This window comes from Moschus berezovskii, chromosome 6 (genome assembly GCF_049115385.1).
Source record: "Moschus berezovskii isolate FMDL1 chromosome 6, NW_MosBer_1.0, whole genome shotgun sequence".
Classification (NCBI taxonomy): domain Eukaryota; kingdom Metazoa; phylum Chordata; class Mammalia; order Artiodactyla; family Moschidae; genus Moschus; species Moschus berezovskii.
The window spans coordinates 110,855,191-110,875,726 of record NC_142465.1 but is presented as its reverse complement, the minus strand read 5'-3'; the positions used below and the strand labels follow the sequence as shown (position 1 = coordinate 110,875,726).

At 55.7% G+C, this 20,536-nt stretch overlaps 1 protein-coding gene across 3 annotated transcripts in view; it reads right to left on the bottom strand.

Moving 5' to 3' along the window:
• The window catches only part of IQSEC3 (IQ motif and Sec7 domain ArfGEF 3), an 86,154-nt gene that overhangs the window by 6,527 nt on the left and 59,091 nt on the right, over positions 1–20,536 (bottom strand). For all 3 annotated transcript variants that reach the window (XM_055395438.2, XM_088836760.1, XM_088836761.1), the window contains 6 exons: positions 10,634–10,756; positions 9,954–10,120; positions 7,102–7,241; positions 5,631–5,756; positions 3,489–3,588; positions 3,142–3,303 (listed from right to left, as the gene is read on the bottom strand). In XM_055395438.2, coding sequence (XP_055251413.2) covers positions 3,142–3,303; positions 3,489–3,588; positions 5,631–5,756; positions 7,102–7,241; positions 9,954–10,120; positions 10,634–10,756 — 818 coding nt within the window. The remainder of the gene's footprint in view (positions 1–3,141; positions 3,304–3,488; positions 3,589–5,630; positions 5,757–7,101; positions 7,242–9,953; positions 10,121–10,633; positions 10,757–20,536) is intronic.

Below are 20,536 nucleotides of genomic sequence, written 5' to 3'. Positions count from 1 at the left end.
GTGGGGGAAGCGGGGGAGGGGGGAGGGGCTCCCGGACACGGCACCCACTTCCCCACTTCACGGCAGGTTCAGTGCCCGCTGGAGCCTCATTCCCTCTCCAGCGGCGGGCATGCCAGCCCCTGCTCTGACAGCCCGAGAGGAGGGGGACAAGGTTGACAAGAGGGGGCGACCACCCGGCTCTGCATCTTGGCTCCGATGCTGCCTGGCTGTGTGGCTTCAGGTGGGTTACTTAACCTCTCTGTGCCTCTCTTACGGGGACAACAGTGTCTACTTCATAGGATCGTTAAGAGGGTCGCAGGAGCAAAGACATCAAGGCACTCAGGCTTGTCAGGAGCTTAACCCACATCAGCTCCTAGGACGACATGGAAGGCTCATATGGTGTAGCTAGCGCCTCACCACCACTGAAGCCATCCTGTCCGCCCACCGTGTCACCCGGCCGAGCTCCCCTGAGAAGGGAGTACCCAGCCGCTGAGGCTCCGGCGGATGTCTGTCTGCTTTGCTTTTGAGTTGTTCAGTCGCTCAGTGGTGTCCGATTCTTTGTGACCCCATGGACTGCAGCACACCAGGCTTCCCTGTCCTTCACCATCTCCTGGAGTTTGCTCAGACTCATGTCCATTGAGTTGGTCTGCCTGCTACTCAGCTTTAATTCCTCTCTCTAGACTAAAAACTGATTCCTTCCTGTCTGTCCTCAGTGGTGCTGGAGAAAGGCCATTTACCCTCCTTGGGGATTCGACAGCTGTTATTACATCCCTCCTCAGTTCCTCTTTTCCAGGAGACATCACTAAAGTTCCCTGTGTTAGAGCTACTCTCTTGGGTTCCATTTTCTGCCTCTCTGTGCCTGGTGGCTGCCGTCTATGGGGTCACACAGAGTCGGACACGACTGAAGTGACTTAGCAGCAGCAGCAGCAGCAGCAGGGGGCTTCCCAGGTGGTACCAGTGGTAAAGAATCTATCTGCCAAAGGAGACATGGGTTCAATCCCAGAGTCGGGATTTCCCCCAGAGAAGGGAATGGCAACCTATTCCAGTATTCTTGCCTGAAGAATGCCATGGACAGAGGAGCCTGGCAGTCTATAGTCCAGGGATTCACAAAGAGTCAGACACGACTGAACACGCATGCACTCTAGCAACTAGTTGTCTGTAATCTGGGGACACCTGCTTGCAAATCCCAAACCAGAACCATTTGTGCCGACTGCCTGAACCACACCATCAGTCAATACTCAATAATTTTACTAAACCGAGAGTTGCTCCTCTCTCCCCAGAGGGACCGCCTTGGCTTTGGAGAAATCAGCAAGGGGCCCAAGGAACCTGGGTGCCAGGCTCGTTTTGTAGCGGACCACGTGAATTTGGGACCACTTCCTTAAGTTCTGTTAGACTCAGTTTCCTTATCTGCAAAATGAAGATACTACTACTCAGCAGCTGGAAAGATGTGACAAGAATTAAATCATTCGACAGGCGCGGCATTCAGCCCAGGGCCAGGCACACAGTAAGGGCTCGGTAAACAGGAGCGCTGGTTGTTGTTTCCTTTTTCTCTTTTCTTTCCTCCCGGCCTTCCTGAGCAACCCCTCCTCTTTGCTCAGCTTTCTTCCCTTTCTCTCCGCCGAAGAGCAGGAGCGGATGTGAGCCCTCCCCCATTCCCTCAACCTCTAGACAGCAGGAGAGGATATTCACCCTTAGCACCCAGATCCTGGCGCTATCAACCCCTTTGTTCTCAGCGGGGCAGGTACACTCCTCCCAGGCTGATGGGGAAAGCGGCCATGCGCAGCCAGACTGGTGCCTGCCTTGGGTGCTGGACTCTCCAGCAGCATCTGGGACATTCTGACATTCTGACAAGGTGAGGGTGTGTCCTTGAGAATGTTCTAGACCAATAGCTAAGATGGCATTGAAAAGAGTCTGTTATGCCCCTGAAGTCACACAGCCCACCTACAGCAGAAAGGGAATTTACACCCTCCCTGCACCAGGCATTAATGAGTTAAGTTATATGCGCTGGTCAGGAGAGTTTTTTGTTTTAACCTGATTTCATTGCTGTCTTAGGAAATTAGAGACAGAAACTAGCCTCTCATTTTCAGACTGGAAAGTACATGAACCTCAGAATCAGACTCCAGTGCAACTGTCAGGTCATCCGCTTCTAATATGCACCATAAACACATCCCTAAACTGCTCTGTCTCATCTGTAAGACCATGAGTCCTTGTAGCCTCCCTCCGGGAACACCTAAACAAACCACCAGGCACACAGTAGGAGCTCCAAGGATGCTCGTGAAACATTATCGCCTGGCACACTGGCACCCTGCTCAAAGCTCTCACTGCCTTTCCTCCTGCCTAAGGGGTTTAGACCAATTTAGAACTACTTTTCAACTAAGTGGCCAAGCAAGGCAGACCTGGAGTCTCTTTATTTTCTGTTAGAGTTTCTGAATCCATTCTTATTTAATTTTCCTTTAAAGGCTCTCTGAAGATGCCGCAATGCTTCTTGACAGAAAGCATGCAGGTGGGCAGAGACTGCAGGTTGTCACTGCTCTTGTCCTGAACCCGGAAGCCACCGGTAAACCCCCCGGATGGATGACGAGGCTCCAAGATTGTCTACAACGCCTGAGTGACAGCAATAAGAGCACCCGAGAACAGGCTCCTTGGAGGACGGGAAGACAGCTCTGAGGCGAGGGGCAGTCAGAGAGCCAGTCAGGACTCTTCAGGAAGACGACGTTATGAAAAAATTAAGTGGGGGGGACCCTTACAGGTTAAAAGGCATGAAAGACAGGAAACAACCAGCTGTGATGTGGGGATCTGAACTGGATCAGGGAGGAGGCTGTCCAGGGAGATTGGGTCCGAATCTGCCCGGAACGCCTTGGTGTGCATGCCTGTTTTTAGGGCCGGCTCGCTCCCTGGTCCTGCTCAAACCCAGTGGAGTTCTGTGGCCGAGAGGCCCTCAGAGAGCCCCACAGCCTGGCTACACGTGCACACACCCTTGCATACCTCGGTTTAACTGTGAAGCCTCCATCAGCCGTGATGGCACAGTGGGGCAGGGGGCGGGGAGGGCTCGGGAAGGCAGAGAGGCCCTGCTCACCCACACTCACTCCACAGAGGGGTGTCTACGAGCAACCCTACTCCCGGAGCCAGGCCACCCAGCGGTCTGGGGTGACGCGTCCTTACACTCTATCCGGATCTGCTCCAGCTCTGTCACCTCGGCGATGGACTCCTTCAGGTCTTCCACAAACTTCTGCATCTCGTCCAAGCCCAGGGCACAGAAATGCAGCACCTGCTTCTTCTCGGAGCCCGAGAGCGGGGTCACCAGGGTGATGCCGTGAGAATAATCTGGAAGCCAGACCCCAGCCACCACGGGCCGTGAGCAGTCGCAGATGAGGCCCGAGCCCTGGGGTGCCTGCCCCTCCCCCTCCCCTTGGGTGCCTGCACCTCCCCCTCCCCCTGGGGTGCCTTCCCCTCCCCCTCCCCCTGGGGGGCCTGCCCCTCCTCCAGCCACATCCACAGGCGAGACTTACACTCGTTCTCAAAGAGGTGGAACTGCATGCCCAGCAGTCCCACGGACCTGCAGAAGGTGTACGTGGAGGAGCTCTTCTTCTTGGGGCAGAGTTTGAGAATCTGTCCAAGAGAGGGAGACAGACGTGCACTGACGGGTGTGCGCTCGTGTGATAAACATGCCTCACACACCTGGATGGGCAGACACCCAGGGGCTCTGGTGAATACAAGTGAATACACAGAAAAGGACAGGCACGCCCAGGCAGACTTATACGCTTAGGATCCATTCACACACACGTGTACACACACGCGTGCACACATACACACACACACAATACGCTGCATGAAACCGTCCAGCGGCCCTTCCCACTGCATCTAACAGCCAGCCCGGCCTCCCGGCCTGGTCTGAAACCCCCACCTCATCTGGTCCCTGCTCTGCTCAGGCCACGCCGTCCTTTCTGCTGCTTGAACAGGGCAGGGGGGCCCACTGTGGGTCTCCTCACCTAATGTTTCCTTGCAGCTTCCGGCGTGGTCAGGTACTCTCCTCCCTTAGTGCTGTGCTAAGCTGTTTCAGTCACATCCGACTCTGTGCGAACCCACGGACTGTAGCCCTCCAGGCTCCTCTGTCCTTGGACGTCTCCAGGCAAGAGTACTGGAATGGGTTGCATGCCCTCACTCAGGGGAATCTTCCCATCCCAGGGAGGGCACCCGGCTCTCTTAAGTCTCCTGTGTTGGCAGGCAGGTTCTTTACCACTAGCGCCACCTGGGAAGCTCCTCCTCACTTAGATCTTGACTCAAATACGGCCTCCTTAGAGACCCCTTCCCTGACCACCATTTCTAACAAACAAAAACAAAATGAAAGAAGAAAACTCTCGGCCTCGGGATGCCAGGGTTGCAGGAGGAGGACCCTTGGGATCCGTAAGTCAATCAATGGGTCGGCCCATTAACGCATAACAAGCCAAAAGGCAGTGAAGAAATGCATACACAGGTGACGGCAGAAACTGGTACCTTTTTTCTTCACGGGGCAGTGCAGCGTCTCAACCGCTGGACCGCCAGGAAGTTCCCGGTATGTGTTTTGAGGACGAAGTAGTGTAAGGACTGGACAGTGAGTGGGCAGGCCACCTTTGAGGAGGGGGGACATCTGCACTGAATGAGCGGAGAGAGGGGGTCATGCAAGGTCTGGGAGCTTTTCAAGCAGACGATGAGCAGCAAAGTCAGGGTCTGAGACGGAAGGAACCCGGCCTCGGGAGACCGCTGGTGGGGCGGGGGGTATGGAGGAGAGGCGGGGAGGGAGGTGAGGCCCATGGGCGGGTGGGCTGACTCCGCTGCTCTTTGGAGGTGGACCTCGGGTGCGACCGTCAGATGTGGGACAAGGTTAGGGGCAGTGCCAGGACGAGTCATAAATGGAGAGGGCGGGGGGGATGGAGAGGAGACAGAGATCAGATCCCCTTCACCCCTGCTTTCTAGCTCTTAGAACAACGCCCGGGACACAACTGACACTCACTAAATGTTCACTGTACGGATGCCTGTGTTCAAAGGGCTTCCCAGGTGGCGCTAGTGGTAAAGAACCCACCTACCAACACAGGAGACCTAAGCGACTCGGGTTCCATCCTGGGATCAGGAAGATCCCCTGGAGGAGGGCATGGCAGCCCACTCCAGTATTCTTGCCTGGAGAATCCCATGGACAGAGGGGCCTGGTGGGCTAAGTCCATAGAGTCACACAGAATCAGACATAACTGAAGAGACTTAGCACGCATGCTCTGTGTTCAAAGAGGAAGCTGAATGCCCCACAGATATACAGACATGCACACGCAGCTGCACCCACGTGCACGCACACACACACACATGCCAGGGACAGTACCAGCCACTCTCAGACCCCCTGCACCTCCCAGGCTGCGGGACAGACGGACGTGCAGCCCTGTACCCTCCAGCCCCAGGTTTCTCATCATAACGGGGAGGCAGACGCTCTGGGACCTAGTCCATTCCCACCAGGACTGGGAAGCCCGAGCAGATAAACTCTCTGGGCCTTGGCTTCATACCCTCGAGTAGGAATGATCCTGTCTGCCCGGGCCACCTCGCACCCCAGGCTGTGGAAATCAGCTGCCGGGTGTGCAGCATCCTGGGGGGTGGTCCCTGAGCCCCTGCCCGCTCGGCTCCCCGCTCACCACCAGCAGGTCATTGAACAGGAACACCTCCCTCTGGTGCGCGGCCTGCTTCTGCAGCTTGTTCACGTCCGTCACCTCGAAGAGTCGGCTGCAGCAGACCAGGCGGCGATGCGGCACGGAGAGAACCTGGGGGGCGCACAGTGCTCAGCGGGGGCGGGGGGCCATGATCGCGGCCGCCACCCCCAGCACCGGCTCCAGAAGAGCAGATGCAGGCCCGGTTTGACCCTGACCCTCCCCTCTCCTCCCCGCGGCTCTCCCCGCTTCCTCGCACTCCTTGGAGATCAGGGCTAGGCAAGAGGGGTTCACGATGCTGGGAGGAAGTCAGAGGATAAAAGGCGGAGAAAGGACATTGAATAGAGTCTCCGGGGCTTCCCTGGTGGCACAGTGGGAAAGAATCCACCTGCCAACTCAGGGGACACAGGTTTGATCCTTGATCTGGGAAGATCCCACAGGTTGTGGAGCAATGAAGCCCATGCACTGAAACTATCGAAGCCCGCACACCCGAGAATCCAGGCTCCACAACAAGGGGGAGCCCCCGTGCCCCACAACTAGAGAAGAGCCCCCACAGCAGTAAAGACCCATCAGGGGCAAAAATAAATAAATAAACATTTTTTTAAAAAAGAGCCTCTGGATCGTTCAAGTCCCATCACTGTGCACCCCTCTCCCTCTGAGGCCTCCTCGAGGGCACCCCCACATTCTGGGCTGCGCTTCTCTCTACTGCACACCCAGACACAAGTGTGCAAGGCAGGGAGGGGGTCCCGGGGACACTGGGAACGTGCTCTAGTGTGTGAACCAGCTCCTGGGGGCCATCCGCAAGCCTGACAGAGGCTGAGACTTCAGGATGAAGGGCTCTAGCCAGGAAAGGCTGACCCCGCATGAGTGGGTGGAGGGGTCCAGCACAGAGCCTCCAGAAAGGTCCCCAAACTGCCCCCTGAGCCAGCCACTGGGGAGAAGGAACCAGAGAGATCAAGGTTAGAGATGGAGGCCAGACCTTTATGTCTGCGGTAAACGGAGCTTCTGTGGACACCTAGAGAGGACTGCCCTTAAAAACCACTGGAAACTTGGAGAAACTGTGACCCAGGGCCACAGCTCAGGGGCACCCCAAGGGTCTGAGACCCCACATCAAGAGCCTGCTGTAGCCCATGTCCTTCCTTCTCTTCAGCAGATTATCCAGGATGCCCAGGGTCTGTTCCACCCCAACCTCCCTATCTGGCCTTCCAGAGGCTTCAACCCAAGAGCCTGAGCAGTCTTTCCCAGCACCTCACTTCCACCCCTCCCACTGCAGGAGCTGGTCAAGGCAGCGATGAGGAGATAGGCAGGTGGAAGGAAGAGGGTGCAAGAAAGAAAGGGAAGGAGCTGGAGACAGGGGCTCTGTGGCCCAAGGTGGGGGCAGGTGATCCCTCGCCCCTTCCACTTCCAGCCTTCCAGCCCCCTGCCAGCTGAGCACTGTGACCCCACGGTGGACACTTACAGTCTTCATGCCCACGATGGACTTCTCCACCTTGGTGACGTACGTGACGTGGTCCTCGTTGGACTTGAGCTCCTTCTGCTGAATCCTCTCGTAGATGCCGACCACCAGCTCCCTGGGGATGTCGGCACCATCATCCACACCTAGGGATGAGGAGTGGAGAAGGGAGGGGGTCAGGGGGGTCAGGGGCTGGAGCCAGAGAGGGGAAGCCTGCTACCTGAGTGATGCTACCCAAGGGTGGCCTTGATTTGGCCCTGTCCCTGCTCCAAAGCCTTCAGTGGTTGGCTCCACATCCCTTCTAAATTAGAGGTGACCTCCCTGGCCAGAGCACCTACTGCACGAGGGCTCAGCACGTGTCCCAGCCCCACCTCCAGGTGCCCCACAGCCACAGTCTTGGCTCCTACCTCCCAGGCCTCCTCCTCATCTCTGATCACAGCCTCCAGGCTCCTGCCTTTGCTCCTCCTACGATCTCCCACTCTGGCCCCACCATGAGGGCCCTGCCCGCATGCTGTCTTGTCTCTTTCAGGCCCTCCCCTCCCCTCCATAGGGAGCTCAGTGATTAGTTGTCAAACGGTGAGAAGATCCCCTCCTTGCTGGGAGCACAGGGAGGGGCGGGACATTAAGTGAAGGAGAGCAGGGCAACCCCTCCAGTGATGTAGTAACAAGACCACCACCCATCCCCCACTTCATGGTCATGATCAGACTCTGGTGACAAAAAACACCAGCAGGAAGTACACCAACATGAAAACAACTTTCCCTGGGAGGTAGAAACAGAAGCAATAAACAAAATCTTCTTTCTACTTTTTCTAAATCTTCTTTAAACGATTATACACTCCTTTTCAATAGGGAAAAGTGAAAAATAAAACATCTTGGGCAAGTGCTCTCCAAGCAGTTTTCTTAAGTGTTGAGAGGACATTACACCTTCTATGAGAGACTCTCTGGATTGACCCCGTGTCTTCCACATCTGGGCTTGGTTCTGAATTGGGCAGATGAACGAAGAAGCACCCCCCAGGGCCCCTGGAAGAAACCAGGCTGCGGCCAAGAGGAGCAGGGCAGGGACTGAGCACACGGGGCTCCCAGGTAGAGATGGCAGGTTGCACACCTCTGCTCCTTCTGAACGCCCCGGAAAAAGGAATCGGCAGAGATGGAGGAAGAGGCAGGGGCACAGGGGACCCGAAAGTGGGTGAGTGCGCACATGCGTCAGCAAACCTGGGAAAGTGGAAACGGAAACCGGCAGAGGGACTAGAAGGCTCAGAACCACGCAGGGCCCTGGGGCTGGCGGAGCCCTGGCGGTGAAGGTGGGCTCGAAACAGGACGATCAGTTGAAAACTAGAATGAAAGGCAGTTAGACATCCCCGCGGAGAAGGCAATGGCAAGCCACTCCAGTACTCTTGCCTAGAAAATCCCATGGACGGAGGAGCCTGGTAGGCTGCAGTCCATGGGGTCGCTAAGGGTCAGACACGACGGAGCGACTTCACTTTCACTTTTCACTTTCACACATTGGAGAAGGAAATGGCAACCCACTCCAGTGTTCTTGCCTGGAGAATCCCAGGGACGGGGGTCCCTGGTGGGCTTCTCTCTATGGGGTCACACAGAGTCGGACACGACTGAAGTGACTTAGCAGCAGCAGCAGCAGCAGCAGACAGACATCCCCGCCCCTTCCTCCACTCCAAGCCTTCATTCTTTGGAAGGGATGAACCAGGAACTCTGGGCTGGTGGACCCCAAGCACAACCAGTTGGAGAAGGAAATGGCAACCCCCTCCAGTATTCTTACCTGGGAAATCCTACGGACAGAGGGGCCGTGGGGGCTACAGTCCACGGGATTGCGAAGAGTCGGACACGACTGCGCAACTAACCCTAGGCACAACTAAGAGTGAGGGTCTGTCCTGGAAACGGGGGTGGGGCCAATGTCTGTGTGTCAGGAGACCCCGCAAGCCCACCTCCCACGGAGCTCTCAGAGTGGTGGCGGAGAGACTCACCTGCTCTGGGCCCCAGACTGGATAGTTCTCTTCTGAGGGATTGAGCAGCACAAGGGAAAATATCTAAAGACACTGCAGCCACTTCTCCCAGTGAAACAGCTTAATGAAATGTCGACATGAGAAAGCCCGCCAGTTGGCAACCCCACGCACACTTGGAGTTTTAATCAGCCTTTTAGTGGCTCACTGCTAAATGCGGATGGACAACCAAGTTTCATCAACTGTGTATGGAAAGTCTCCAACATAAGAGAGGAAAAATATGGGGAAAACTGGAAAAGGAACTTAGAAGAAAGCAAGGAGAAACTGAACCAAACAAACAAGTGAAAACATACCACTCACATCTTCAGAGATAAATAAGAAGATATCTACAAAACAGGAACAAAATGCTCTGAAGAGCAACACTTAGCAGAAAAGCGTCCTTGAGAATGAAAAAGGTGACAGCAGAAATGAAAAGTTATGCAGGAGATTTGAAGGAGAAAGCTGAGGGCCATCTTCAAGAAAGTCAAACAAGAAGACAAAGATGTCAGACAGCAAGTTGCCATCAGAGGCTCAGACTAGGAGGTCTAACATCTGAAAAACAGGAGCTCCAGGAAGAGTCCAGAGAAAAAGGAGAGGGGAAATGATCGGATGCAATATTCAGACGCATGTGTTTCTAGACTATTAATAAAAGGAAGAAGCTAGTTCCCAGCACGGTGGGTGAAGAAAGAGCCAAAGAAGGCACACGATAATGAAAGTCAGAACACGAAGGACTCCCCCGATGCCCGGCATTCTAGCAACCTCCTGGTCCATGCCCTTGACCACCGGGGAACAGCCTTCCGTGGGGGACTGAGACTCCCAGAACGACTCTGAGCAGTGCTCCCGCCCCCCTGAGCCCCCTACCTCGCAGGTTCCGGATAAAGTCCTCCAGCATCATCTTGCGGTCGGGCTTGATGTTGGGGCTGTACATGTCGGTGTTGAGCAGGATGATGGCGAAGGCCAGGATGAAGATGGTGTCCGGGTTGTGGAACTGCTGCACCACCTCTGGGTTGCACATGCAGTAGCGCTGGCTGCGGTGGGACACGCGTGTGGCGTGAGGGCCCTGCCCTCCCCACACTCCATACAGGGGGGCACTCGGGAATGTGTCCGGTTCTCTGAGTGTGGGCTTAGGCCCGGGGGGCTCCCCATCACCCCACACTTTGGCCCCCATTCCCACCGAGGGGACGGGGCAGGTGTCATCCACCCACAGACCACAGGCACCCCCTCCCCACCAGTACCAGCCTCAGACTGATGCTCAGGAAAGACCCGCTGGTTGATGGGGACACACGAGGGGCCAGCAGGCCACCTGGAGGCCAGATGCTGGTCCAGCTCAGAGAGCCCCGGAGGTCTGCCTGCTTCTCTCCTCCCCTCCTGCCATCCTCCCAGCCCCCCAAGCCGCGACCAGCCCTCTAGGGACTCCTGTCCTCAGCTCACAGCCCCAGCTGCTTCCTCCATTCCCTGGGCGTGTGGGGGACTCCTGCCCCCGGCTGGCAACCCCCTACTTCCCCCAAGCCCAGCATGTGTGAGGGCTGGGGAGGGCCCACCTGAAGGCCTCTATGAGCCGCTCCACCTTCTGGGCCTCGCCCTGCACGCGGATATGGGCCTGGAACTTGCGCAGGGCCTCGTCCAGCTCCATGGCGGAGAAGTCCATCTCGTCCACCACGCAGCTGAGGCCAGGGCGGGGGAGGGGGCCGTGAGGGCGGTGGGCCGGACCTCCCTCCACCAGCCAGAGCTGGGGAGGAGGTCAAAGCCCCCCTGCTGGCTGAACAACCCTGCCCTAAAGGAAAGGCGGGACTTGGGGGTCTGAGACCAACCAGGAGGGACTTACCCATGCCAGGGTCTCCTGCCACAGCCCAGGAGGACCTCCTCACCCTTGCCTCCCCCCAGACAGCCCTGCAAGGTGCTGGCTGAGGGTCCTCCTCCCACCGCCAGAACCTGGGGCCCAGGGCGGCGGCGGCTGGCAGTCCAAGGCCTCGGGCCAGGAGGACGCTGAGCCCAGACCTCCTGCTTCCAAATCCCAGGGCCTCTCCTCTCAGCCCCTGAGCATCCAGGAGTCAGAGGTTTAAACGGTTGACACAGTTTCCCCTCCTTTCCTCTCCAAGGCCTGTCAGGGGCCTGGCTTTCTCCCTGCTTTCCGTTCCATTTGGGAGTCTCCTCTTACACCACCCCTCTAGTGTCTGAGCGTTTGTAGCCAAGCAGACTGCCCACCCCCAAGCAAGTGACAAGTCAGCTTAACCTCCTGGCCCCCAGCGCATCCGGCCTTGCCCTCCTGGGGCACCCTATCCCCAGGATCATGAGTGTCGGGGCAGGAATCTGGGCCCCACAAAGCAGCAGGCCTGATGCCCCCGAGGGCCACAGAGGCTCCCACATGGAGCTGACGTGTCCTTTTCTGCACACACGTGCCGCTCCACTTTTCTCTGTCCTGGTCACCCCACACCCGCCCCATGCTGCCTTCTCTTACTTCCCATAGGATGCAGAGGTTGGGGGGGTTTCCTGAATACAGGGGAAAGAAATAGAAGGGTGCCATCAGAGGACTGACGAATCCAGTTTGTTTGGAGATGGTTTCTCTGGTGTTGGGGGGGAATGAACGTGCAGGGAAGGGCAGGAGCCATAGAGAAGCAGGGGCCGTCAGGACGCACCTGCAGAGGGCCAGGCGAGAGATGGGGCCAAATCGGAACAAATCGGATGGACCCGAATGGACCAGGCCAGCTCAGAATCTGAGCGACATCCTCAAGGAAGAACTGGGGGGACGAGGATTCATTTGGTTGATCTACAGGGTTCATAAGAGGCCACATTAAAAAACGGTGCTACTAGGCACAGAGGAGGCTGCTGCGGGCAGGAGTCGGTCCCTGGGCAGCCTTCACCAGGCCACCGGTGGTGTTAGCAACTTTTGCAGGAAAGTCAGGGTGTACATCTTTTATGTTTTATCAAGTATTTAATATTTTAAGTTGGCCTGAGTAAATATTTGATAATGTCTGGTTTGAGGAATTCTTCAGATAAAATGTCCCCACACTCAGCATCTCTTTCTTCTCAAAGCTGAAAGTATAAACGTGTTTATTTAGTATAACCTGGACAAAGTACTCCAGGGGGTCTGAAGCAAAGACCACGCATTCTGAATTCTCAGCAGCCCAGAAGGCTCTTCCCTGAGATCGGCCACCTCTGTTCCTGCCCACTCTGGTCGGCAGGCCCTGCTGCCTCTGCCTGCCTCAGGGCTCCACCCACCTCTTCCCTCCCCATGGCCTCTGCTGAGGGTCAGGGCCTCAGCATCTCACCACACCTGTGACTTCAGTAGCCTCTGGACCAGCCTCCTTGCCTCCAAACCATCTTCCGGAAGAACACTTCTAGGACATCCACGGCCCTGTCGCTCACTCCTCTGCTTATAATTTTTCCAAGGCTTCCCACACCCCCTGTATGAAACCCAAGTTCCCCAGCAAAGCACGGCCCTGGTCACTCCCAGTCGCCCCTGCCCCTGCGGCATCCTGGCTGTCCTGCTGCCTTGCTCTCCAATCATTGCATGTCCGTTCACCCAGGCTGCTCCTTCGTCCTGCAGTCCACCCCTGACCTCCAGGTCTGCATCTAGATGACCATCTCTTGGAGAGTCTTCCTCAGCCTCCATGGTTCCTCTGCGGTGTCTCCCACCAGGCCACACGCTCCCAGATCCCCAGAGTCGATTTCTGCATGCCTAGCGGATATCTGAACTCAACAAACATTCCTGGGGTGGATGACGGAGTGAGTGATGGGACCAACCTGAACGACAGGCCATGAGCTGGAGAAGGGGTCAGCGGGAGAAGGAGCCCTGTGGCTGGGGCCTTGACCTGGTGGCCCAGATCAGCTGGACCTGACCTCTGGGCACGGCTGCCAAGGGAAGGGCCGGTGGATTCCAGACCGTGGGCAGTGAGGCAGCGTGGCGTGAACACACTTCCCATTGTTCGGCCGCCTGTGCAGGCCAGGGAGTGATGAGAACCCAGCCAGCTGGCCCTGATGAGGCTGTTCCTGGAGCGATGTCTGGACCTGCCTGGCGAGGTGCGGCTAACAGGGGGTAACCCCAGGGGTGCTCCCACTTGGGTCAGGGGAAGTGGGGATGTGCCCTCTTTCCTGTGAGTTTCTGCAGAGATGCGGCAAGCGCCTTGCAAGGGCTGGGGAAGGGTAAGCACAGACGCTCCCTGCATCTGTATAAACAGGTACAACCTTGCATAAAATTGCTCGTTAGCACTGATCCATGCATGGCGTCAGTCTGCGTTGCAGGAAAATGAAGCGTCGTACACAACTGTGATCAAAATGAATGTTGTCATCTCCACTATTTTTTTTAATGATAGCAAGACAGTATCTGGCAGACAAAGGCACTGGATGAGAGCTGAAAATAGGTGATGATGGCAGCAGGGATTTTTAATTGGCCAGGAGAGACCGTGAAGACCTGGGAGTTGAGGCTCAGGCCAAGGCTGGGAGAGGTGTGTGCACTGCCCACGTGGGACTCTGCTCCAGGCAGAGCCGGGCCAGTTTCAAGATTAGGATGGAAAATGAAACCACCCACCATCACGAGCTGGAGGAACCCGGGTGTTATTTCTGCAGTTCTTGTCTCATACAATTCAATTAAAAATATCCCCATCCGCTACAGAGTTATTTTCGTTAGTTGGAACTCATAATACATCTAACAAAGGTCAGGGACTTCTGCAAAAGGGTGATGTGGCCAACCAAACAAAGCTGGAGGAGGCTGACGCAGGAGGGCCTGCCAGGGTCCCTGGTGACGACACAGCAACGAAGAAAATCCCGTTTGAGGGCCTCATAGGGGATGGCTGCCAACGCACCTTGAACCTGCCCCACAAATCGGGAGTCGGTGAGGAGGCTGAGGCCACTTTCCTTTTGCTGGGCTGGCAGCCCCACCTGGTGGTTCTCAAACTGGAGGGCTCACCAGAACCACCTGGCATGCTGATCAGCAAGCAGGAGGCTGGGCACCACCCCAGGGTTTCTGATTCCAGGGGCTGGGCTAGAGTCTGAGAACTGACATTGCTAACAAGTTCTCAGGTGCTGCTGCTGTTTGAGACTCGTGCTCTGTGCCGATGACAGGGTTGGGTCAGGAAGAGGTCAGGCCCTTGGTGTCAGGCACCCTTGGGTTTGAATCTTAGGCTTCCCTGGTAGCTCAGTTGGTAAAGAATCCATCTGCAATGGTGGAGACCCCAGTTCAATTCCTGGCCCTGAAAGATCCCCTAGAGAAGGGATAGGCTACACACTCCAGTCTTCTTGGGCTTCCCTTGTGGCTCAGCTGGTAAAGAATCTGCCTGCAATGCAGGAGACGTGGGTTCAGTCCCTTAGTCAGGAAGATCCCCTGGAGGAGGGCATGGCAACCCACTCCAGTATTCTTGCCTGGAGACTCCCCATGGACAGAGGAGCCTGGTAGGCTATAGTCCAAGGGGTCACAAAGAGTCGGTTACTACTGAGCAAATTCCACTTCACTTCACTTCCCCATACAACTAATAGGTTCTAGTCACTTAGCCTCACTAGGCCTCACTTTTCTCATCTCTAGAATGAAGCTAACCCTGTAACACCTACTTACAGGTAACCCTGCCTACCAGTGGGCAGGTGGGGTTATGGATTTCAGAAGAGACGATGTATGTAAAGCTCTTGGTCTATAACAGAGTATAAGAAACAGAGTTCCCGACTTGCAGTTGCCAAGGGGTGGGGGAGGGAGGGACAGACTGGGAGTTTAGGGTTGGTTATCACAGCTATTACATTTAGAATGGATAACCAACAAGGTCCTACTGTATAGCACAGGGAATTATACTCAATATCCCGTGACAAACCATAATGGAAAAGAATATATAAAAGAATGTCTATATAACTGAATCACTTTGTTGTACAGCAGAGATTGGCAAAACACGGTAAATCAACTATACTTCAATAAAAATATATGTGTGTGTGTGTTTAGTTGCTCAGTCATGTCCGACTCTTTGTGACCCTATGAACTGTAGCCTGCCAGGCTCCTCTGTCCATGGGATTTTCCAGGCAAGAATACTAGAGTGGGTTTCCATGTCCTCCTCCAGGGGATCTTCCCAACCCAGGGGTCGAACCCAGGTTTCCCACATAGTAGGCAGTTTCTTTACCATCTGAGCCACCAGGGAAGCCTATATATATAAATATATATCTGGTGACTCAGACAGTATATGTATATATACACAAATACATTTTTAAAAAGGAAATGAGAGTTCTCGTTAGGGACCAAATCAGAGCTGATGTGCCTGGAGGTTAAGCAGATCTGAAGTTTCTACTAGCAGAGCTATAAACACCCTTGCCATCATCACCAATTAACTCTGCCTGAAAGTCCATCACCAGACCCATCAACTGTTTACAACATAGTCCGTCAGAGAGAGGAAACCAAGTTGGCTCAGACCAATGGAGGTTTGGGAACCAGTTCCGCAGCTCTGCTTTCTTCCTAGATGAGAGGGCCAGGGCCAGCAAATAAAGATGCATCAGGGGTGGGAGGGGCTTTTCGGGTGGTGCTAGTGGTCAAGAACCCGCCTGCCAATGCAGGAGACACAAGAGACGTGGGTTTGATCCCTGGGTCGGGAAGATCCCCTGGAGGAGAGCATGGCAACCCACTCCAGTGTTCTTGCCTGGAGAACACCGTGGACAGAGGGTCCGGCAGGCTACAGTCCATGGGGTCGCGCCGAGTGGGGCAGACTGAGCGACTTATGCAGACACAGGGAGAGCGCCTGACCGTGGCCAGGGCACTAGCCGCTCCTCTCAGGCCTCAGTCCCTGCCCGGGGAAAGTGAGGGGCTGGACTAACTAACCGCCCAAGGCGTTTCTCAGCACCACAGTTCACAGCTGGGGTCTGACATTCATGGTAAAGACATCTGGACCAGACGCCTGTTGGGATGAAGCAGAAGCCAGGAAGGTGCAGAGCTAAGAGCTCAGGCTGTGGACCATTCTGCCCGGCTTCAGATCTCAGCGACTGCTCAGCTCTGTGGGCAAGCAACACACCTTCTCTGGTACTGAGTTCCTTCACTGGGTGCAGACTCCAGCATTTGCCTCACAGCGCTGCTGGGAAGAAAAAATGTGGCTCTGCATGTAAGGCTCTTGGAACCATGCCTGCTGGCACACGATATATACACTTGACACACGTGAGCTGCCCACTCATTCACAGATGGCCCTCCTGAGAAACCCCAGGGTGGGTGTGACCCCCAGGATGCCCCTCCAGGAAGTCCCCTTGCACTGAGTGGCCAGTGTCAGCCACCCCTGCGTTATCACACAGGATTGAGAGAGACCCCTCTCTAGGACCGGAGGGCTCAGGAAAGGAGTGGGCGCTGGGTTTATTCATTTTTGTTTAAAAGCGCAATCTCCATGTACCCATGACCAAGCCAAAGGGAGTCTCAACTCTGGACTTGGAGTTCACCCCACTCTTGAACTTGGAGTTCCAGGGTCTCCATGTACAGGAGTGAGTGATTCTGAAATGCCAGTGACTGTTAATTGTTAAGGAGAATCATCCGTGTGTGTGTGTGTGTGTGTGTGTAGGCAAGGGTGGAGGAAAGGGCACTGGAGAGGTGAGGGCTCAAGGTCATAAAACCCCAAGACACCCCTGTTAGAAGAGACCTTCTCCTTCCACCCCTCTGAGTCAGGGCAGCATCAAGTTTTCAGAGTCACGCAAAGCCTTCTATTCGTGTCTGCCCCTGGCCTCTCTCCATCCCTCTCCAGACCCACCAGGGTGGGCCTGGGTGCCGGCCTGCTCTCCCCTCGCACGTGGATCTCCTCGGGAGCAAGACAACCCATCAGAAGCCACACGCAGACAACGCCCAGGACCTTCTGGAGTCAGCCCTTCCCAGAGAAGAGAGGCCAGCGCCTTCCAGCCTGTTGAGTTTGACAGACAATCTGTCTTCATTTCTGAGTGTCCCCGAAGAACAAATCTGTTACACGCTGGCCGACACATTTCCACGGAAATAAAATAATGAAATCTGACTGAAACGTCCTACTCCAGTATCTAAGACAGAATGGAGCAGACGCAGTGCAAGAAGGAATCCTTCGGGGAAACTTTCTCTCCCACCCTGCCCCCCGGGACTCTCAACCCCCAAACCACCCTCCCTGCATCTCCGTGGGAAGGACAGAGGCCGTCCACGTGCGCGGCGATCACACGGGCCAGGAGGGAGGCCACTGAGAACCCGCATGCAACAGCCCCCCACCCGCTGGCCTTCAAACCTGCTCAAGCGAATGCTTCAGGAAGGAAATAGAGCAGAGCCAAATCTCCCAGCCATGTGAAAACGGAGAGGGAAGCACTTTCAGCCCCCAAGAATTCCGATCCCCACTGCCCTCCAGCTCCCACTGCCCTTCCTTCTCAACACCAGAGGGGGGCTTCCTCCAGGCTCGGGGTGGCCCCTCCCTTCCCCAGCAGTGGACTGAGACCTGCCCTGAGGAGTCTGAGGTTTCCCTGTGTTAGGGGAGGGGCCGTGGGGGAGTCGGGGGGCGAGGAGGTCTAATGCCCTGGGCTTCTTTTTACGCCCTGTGGTTTTAAATAGAAAATACAGTAACAGAAATAGCTGACATTTTAAAAGAATTTACTAAGCATCAGGCACCGAGTTAAGCACTTCATATCCATTTTAAAATTTAATTCATATGACTGGTTCTATTATCCCCATTTGACAAATGACAAACTTGAGGCTGGTTTCTCCTAAAAAAAAAAAAAGAGAAAGCCAAAACCCAAAACCTTCCCAGGTAAACACGGGACATGGCCCTTTGAGCTCAGAATGCCTTCTATTATTATTCAGTAAAGCCTGGTTGGACACATTCCTTCTTGGAATGGGGCTTCCATGGACTAGCACAGAAAGGATGGAAAGAGAGGTCAGCTTTTAAGAGCACCGAGGGCCTGATTCTGGAGGTAAATATCACCACCTCCGTGATGCTCAAATGCAGATCAGCGTCAGGGGCAGAGTCTATCTGGTGCGGGTCCCTGCTCTCACCCTGTCGCCCTCGTCCCAGGCCCTCTCCCTCTGAGAGACCTCTCTCCGCCTCTCCCCTTCCTGCCTGGCTGTATCTTGGAGAGTGCGGTGGCTTGGGCTGTCTCAGTCTCCACGAGGAGGGGTGATTTATGTCTTTTATTCAGCAAACAGCTTTGTACGGAATGGATGCGATGGGCTGAATGTCACGGGTGGGGGCGGGGAGCAGTGTGGAATCCCAATGAAGCCTTCCCGGCCAGGACAAAACCAAAACGGCACTGGGTGACTGTGGCTTGTGTGTTTCCTCTGGTGGGGGGAAGGAAGGGGCAGGGGATGCTGGCTTGAGCGGCAGGGAGATGCCAGAACTCCCTGTGTGCCTGGCTGCCCTGCCAGTGCCTGCTTCTTCCTGCTCTCTGTCCTCTCTGGGCACCTCGCAGGGGACAAACCAGGCATCCGGGTGATGCAGACTTGGGGGAGGAGCTGCCACGTACAGGCTGAGTGTACCAGGGCCTCGGAGCCCAGGGCCTGCATGGCTGTGGAGCAAAGCACGTGGGTTGGGGGGCATCCGCTGGGGCAGAATCCGGGCTCGGCTCTGCTCTCCACGCTCCCCAAGCCCACAGTGCCCACTGGAGGCTCCGGGGCCCCTGTCTCTCTGACCATATTCCTCCTCCCTCTCCCTGTTGACACCTGTGTCTGTATCTTCCCTGAAGCCATCCTGTTCCTTCCCCTTTCTATACACACACACACACATGCACACACGGGATACCCAGCTCGGCCCTGGCTCCCTACATACAGTAGGCACTCAATATTTGGTGAATGAGTGGTGAATGGCCATCCTGTTCTCCTCAGTGCCGCTCTGGGTGGCTCTGGCATGGTGACAAAGCACACTTTAGGGAAGAAGATTTTGCACGATGCCAGGGTGTTACAAGCGCACTAAGGATTGGGGAAAATGATAGATTCACGGGCGGTGCTTGGAGGGACCCGAGCTCACACAGCCCAGCCCACTCTCTGCAGGTGAGGAAGCTGAGGCCTGGCGCAGAAGTGACGTGCAAAAGCTCTACAGCCTGTTAGAAGCAGAGCAGGAGCCAGAGCTGGCCTCTCAGGTCCAGCCACTTCTCCTCTCTCCCTACTGCCCTCTCATCTAAGCCTGAGCCCATCCAGCCGCCAGCCCAGTCCCCAGCCCTGTGCCCCTCCCGCACAGCAGCTGGTCTGAGTCTCCAGCCCACACAGTCTCCCGGGGAGGAAGGGCCATTAAGTTTTCCATGTGCTGCTCAGCACGACCTGGGCTGGAGAAAAACCATGTGTTCCCTGAAGTGCAGGCCGGGGGTGGGGGGGAGCTGCGAGGGGGGTGGGGGGATGGGAAGCAGGTTAGAACTCTGGGGCCAGGCCACATGAGAACTGGAAAGGTGGAAGAGAACAGACGAGGCAATCGGGGCCTGGAAGTGAAGCTGCCACCGCTGCCCCAGAGTAGAGGAACAAAGCTGGGTCGCCCCCGGGCTGTGGGGCAGCCGGAAAGAATGAAGCCATCGGATGTAGCAGCTCCACTTGCTCATTGGTGGGAAGGGGACAAAGGCAAATGAAAGGCCGGAGAGATGAACCAGAAGAAAAATAGGAGAGGAAAGAGACAGGAAACGCTCTTTCTCCTCTTGCGCAGTTCCTCAAAGCGTCCCCTGAGGGGGAAGGGAAGCACATGCATTTGTGGGTTTGGGCACCAGGAGGGACAGCCAACTGTCCAAAGCCACCGAGTCAGCGGCAGGAGAGGGCCATTAGCAATCTCAAGGTCCATAGTATGGGTCCCACCTCTCTCTCTTCTGACTGCACTCAGGCAACAACTACCCCACCGTGGATTTAGGAAGGTGAAAGGGATTCCTAAGGACAGCTGATCTCCCCTCGTAGCCCAACCCCTCCACCCTCTGGGTATGGAAGCACAGGCCATGGCCGGAGGGCAGGGGCTGTCCCAAGACACAGCACCAAGGCTGCTCCATAAACAAAAGCCAAGTTGGGACTTCCCTGGGGGTCCAGTGGCTAAGACTCAGAGCCCCCAGTGCAGAGAGCCAGGGTTCGATCCCTAGTCAGGGAACTAGATTCCATATGCTGCAACTAATGAAGTGAAGTGAAAGTTGCTCAGTCGCGTCCGACTCTTTGCAACCCCATGGCCTATACATACAGTCCGTGGAATTCTCCAGGCCAGAATACTGGAGTGGGTAGCCTTTCCCTTCTCCAGGGGATCTTTCCAAGCCAGGGATCGAACCCAGGTCTACTTCATTGCAGGCAGATTCTTTACCAGCTGAGTCACCAGGGAAGCCCAAGAGTTCGCAAGCCAAAACTAAAGAGCTTGCATGCCATGACTAAGATCCAGCACAGCTAACTATGTAAACGTTTCTTTAAAAAAATAAAAAAGAAGCCAGGTCTCTAGCTCCCACCCCAGGGATCCTGACAGTGACCCTCTTGCTTCTAAACCGGGAGCAGGAGCCCTGGCCCTCTGTGGTGGGCCTTTGCTGCTCCAAGAGCAAGTACAGGAGGTGGG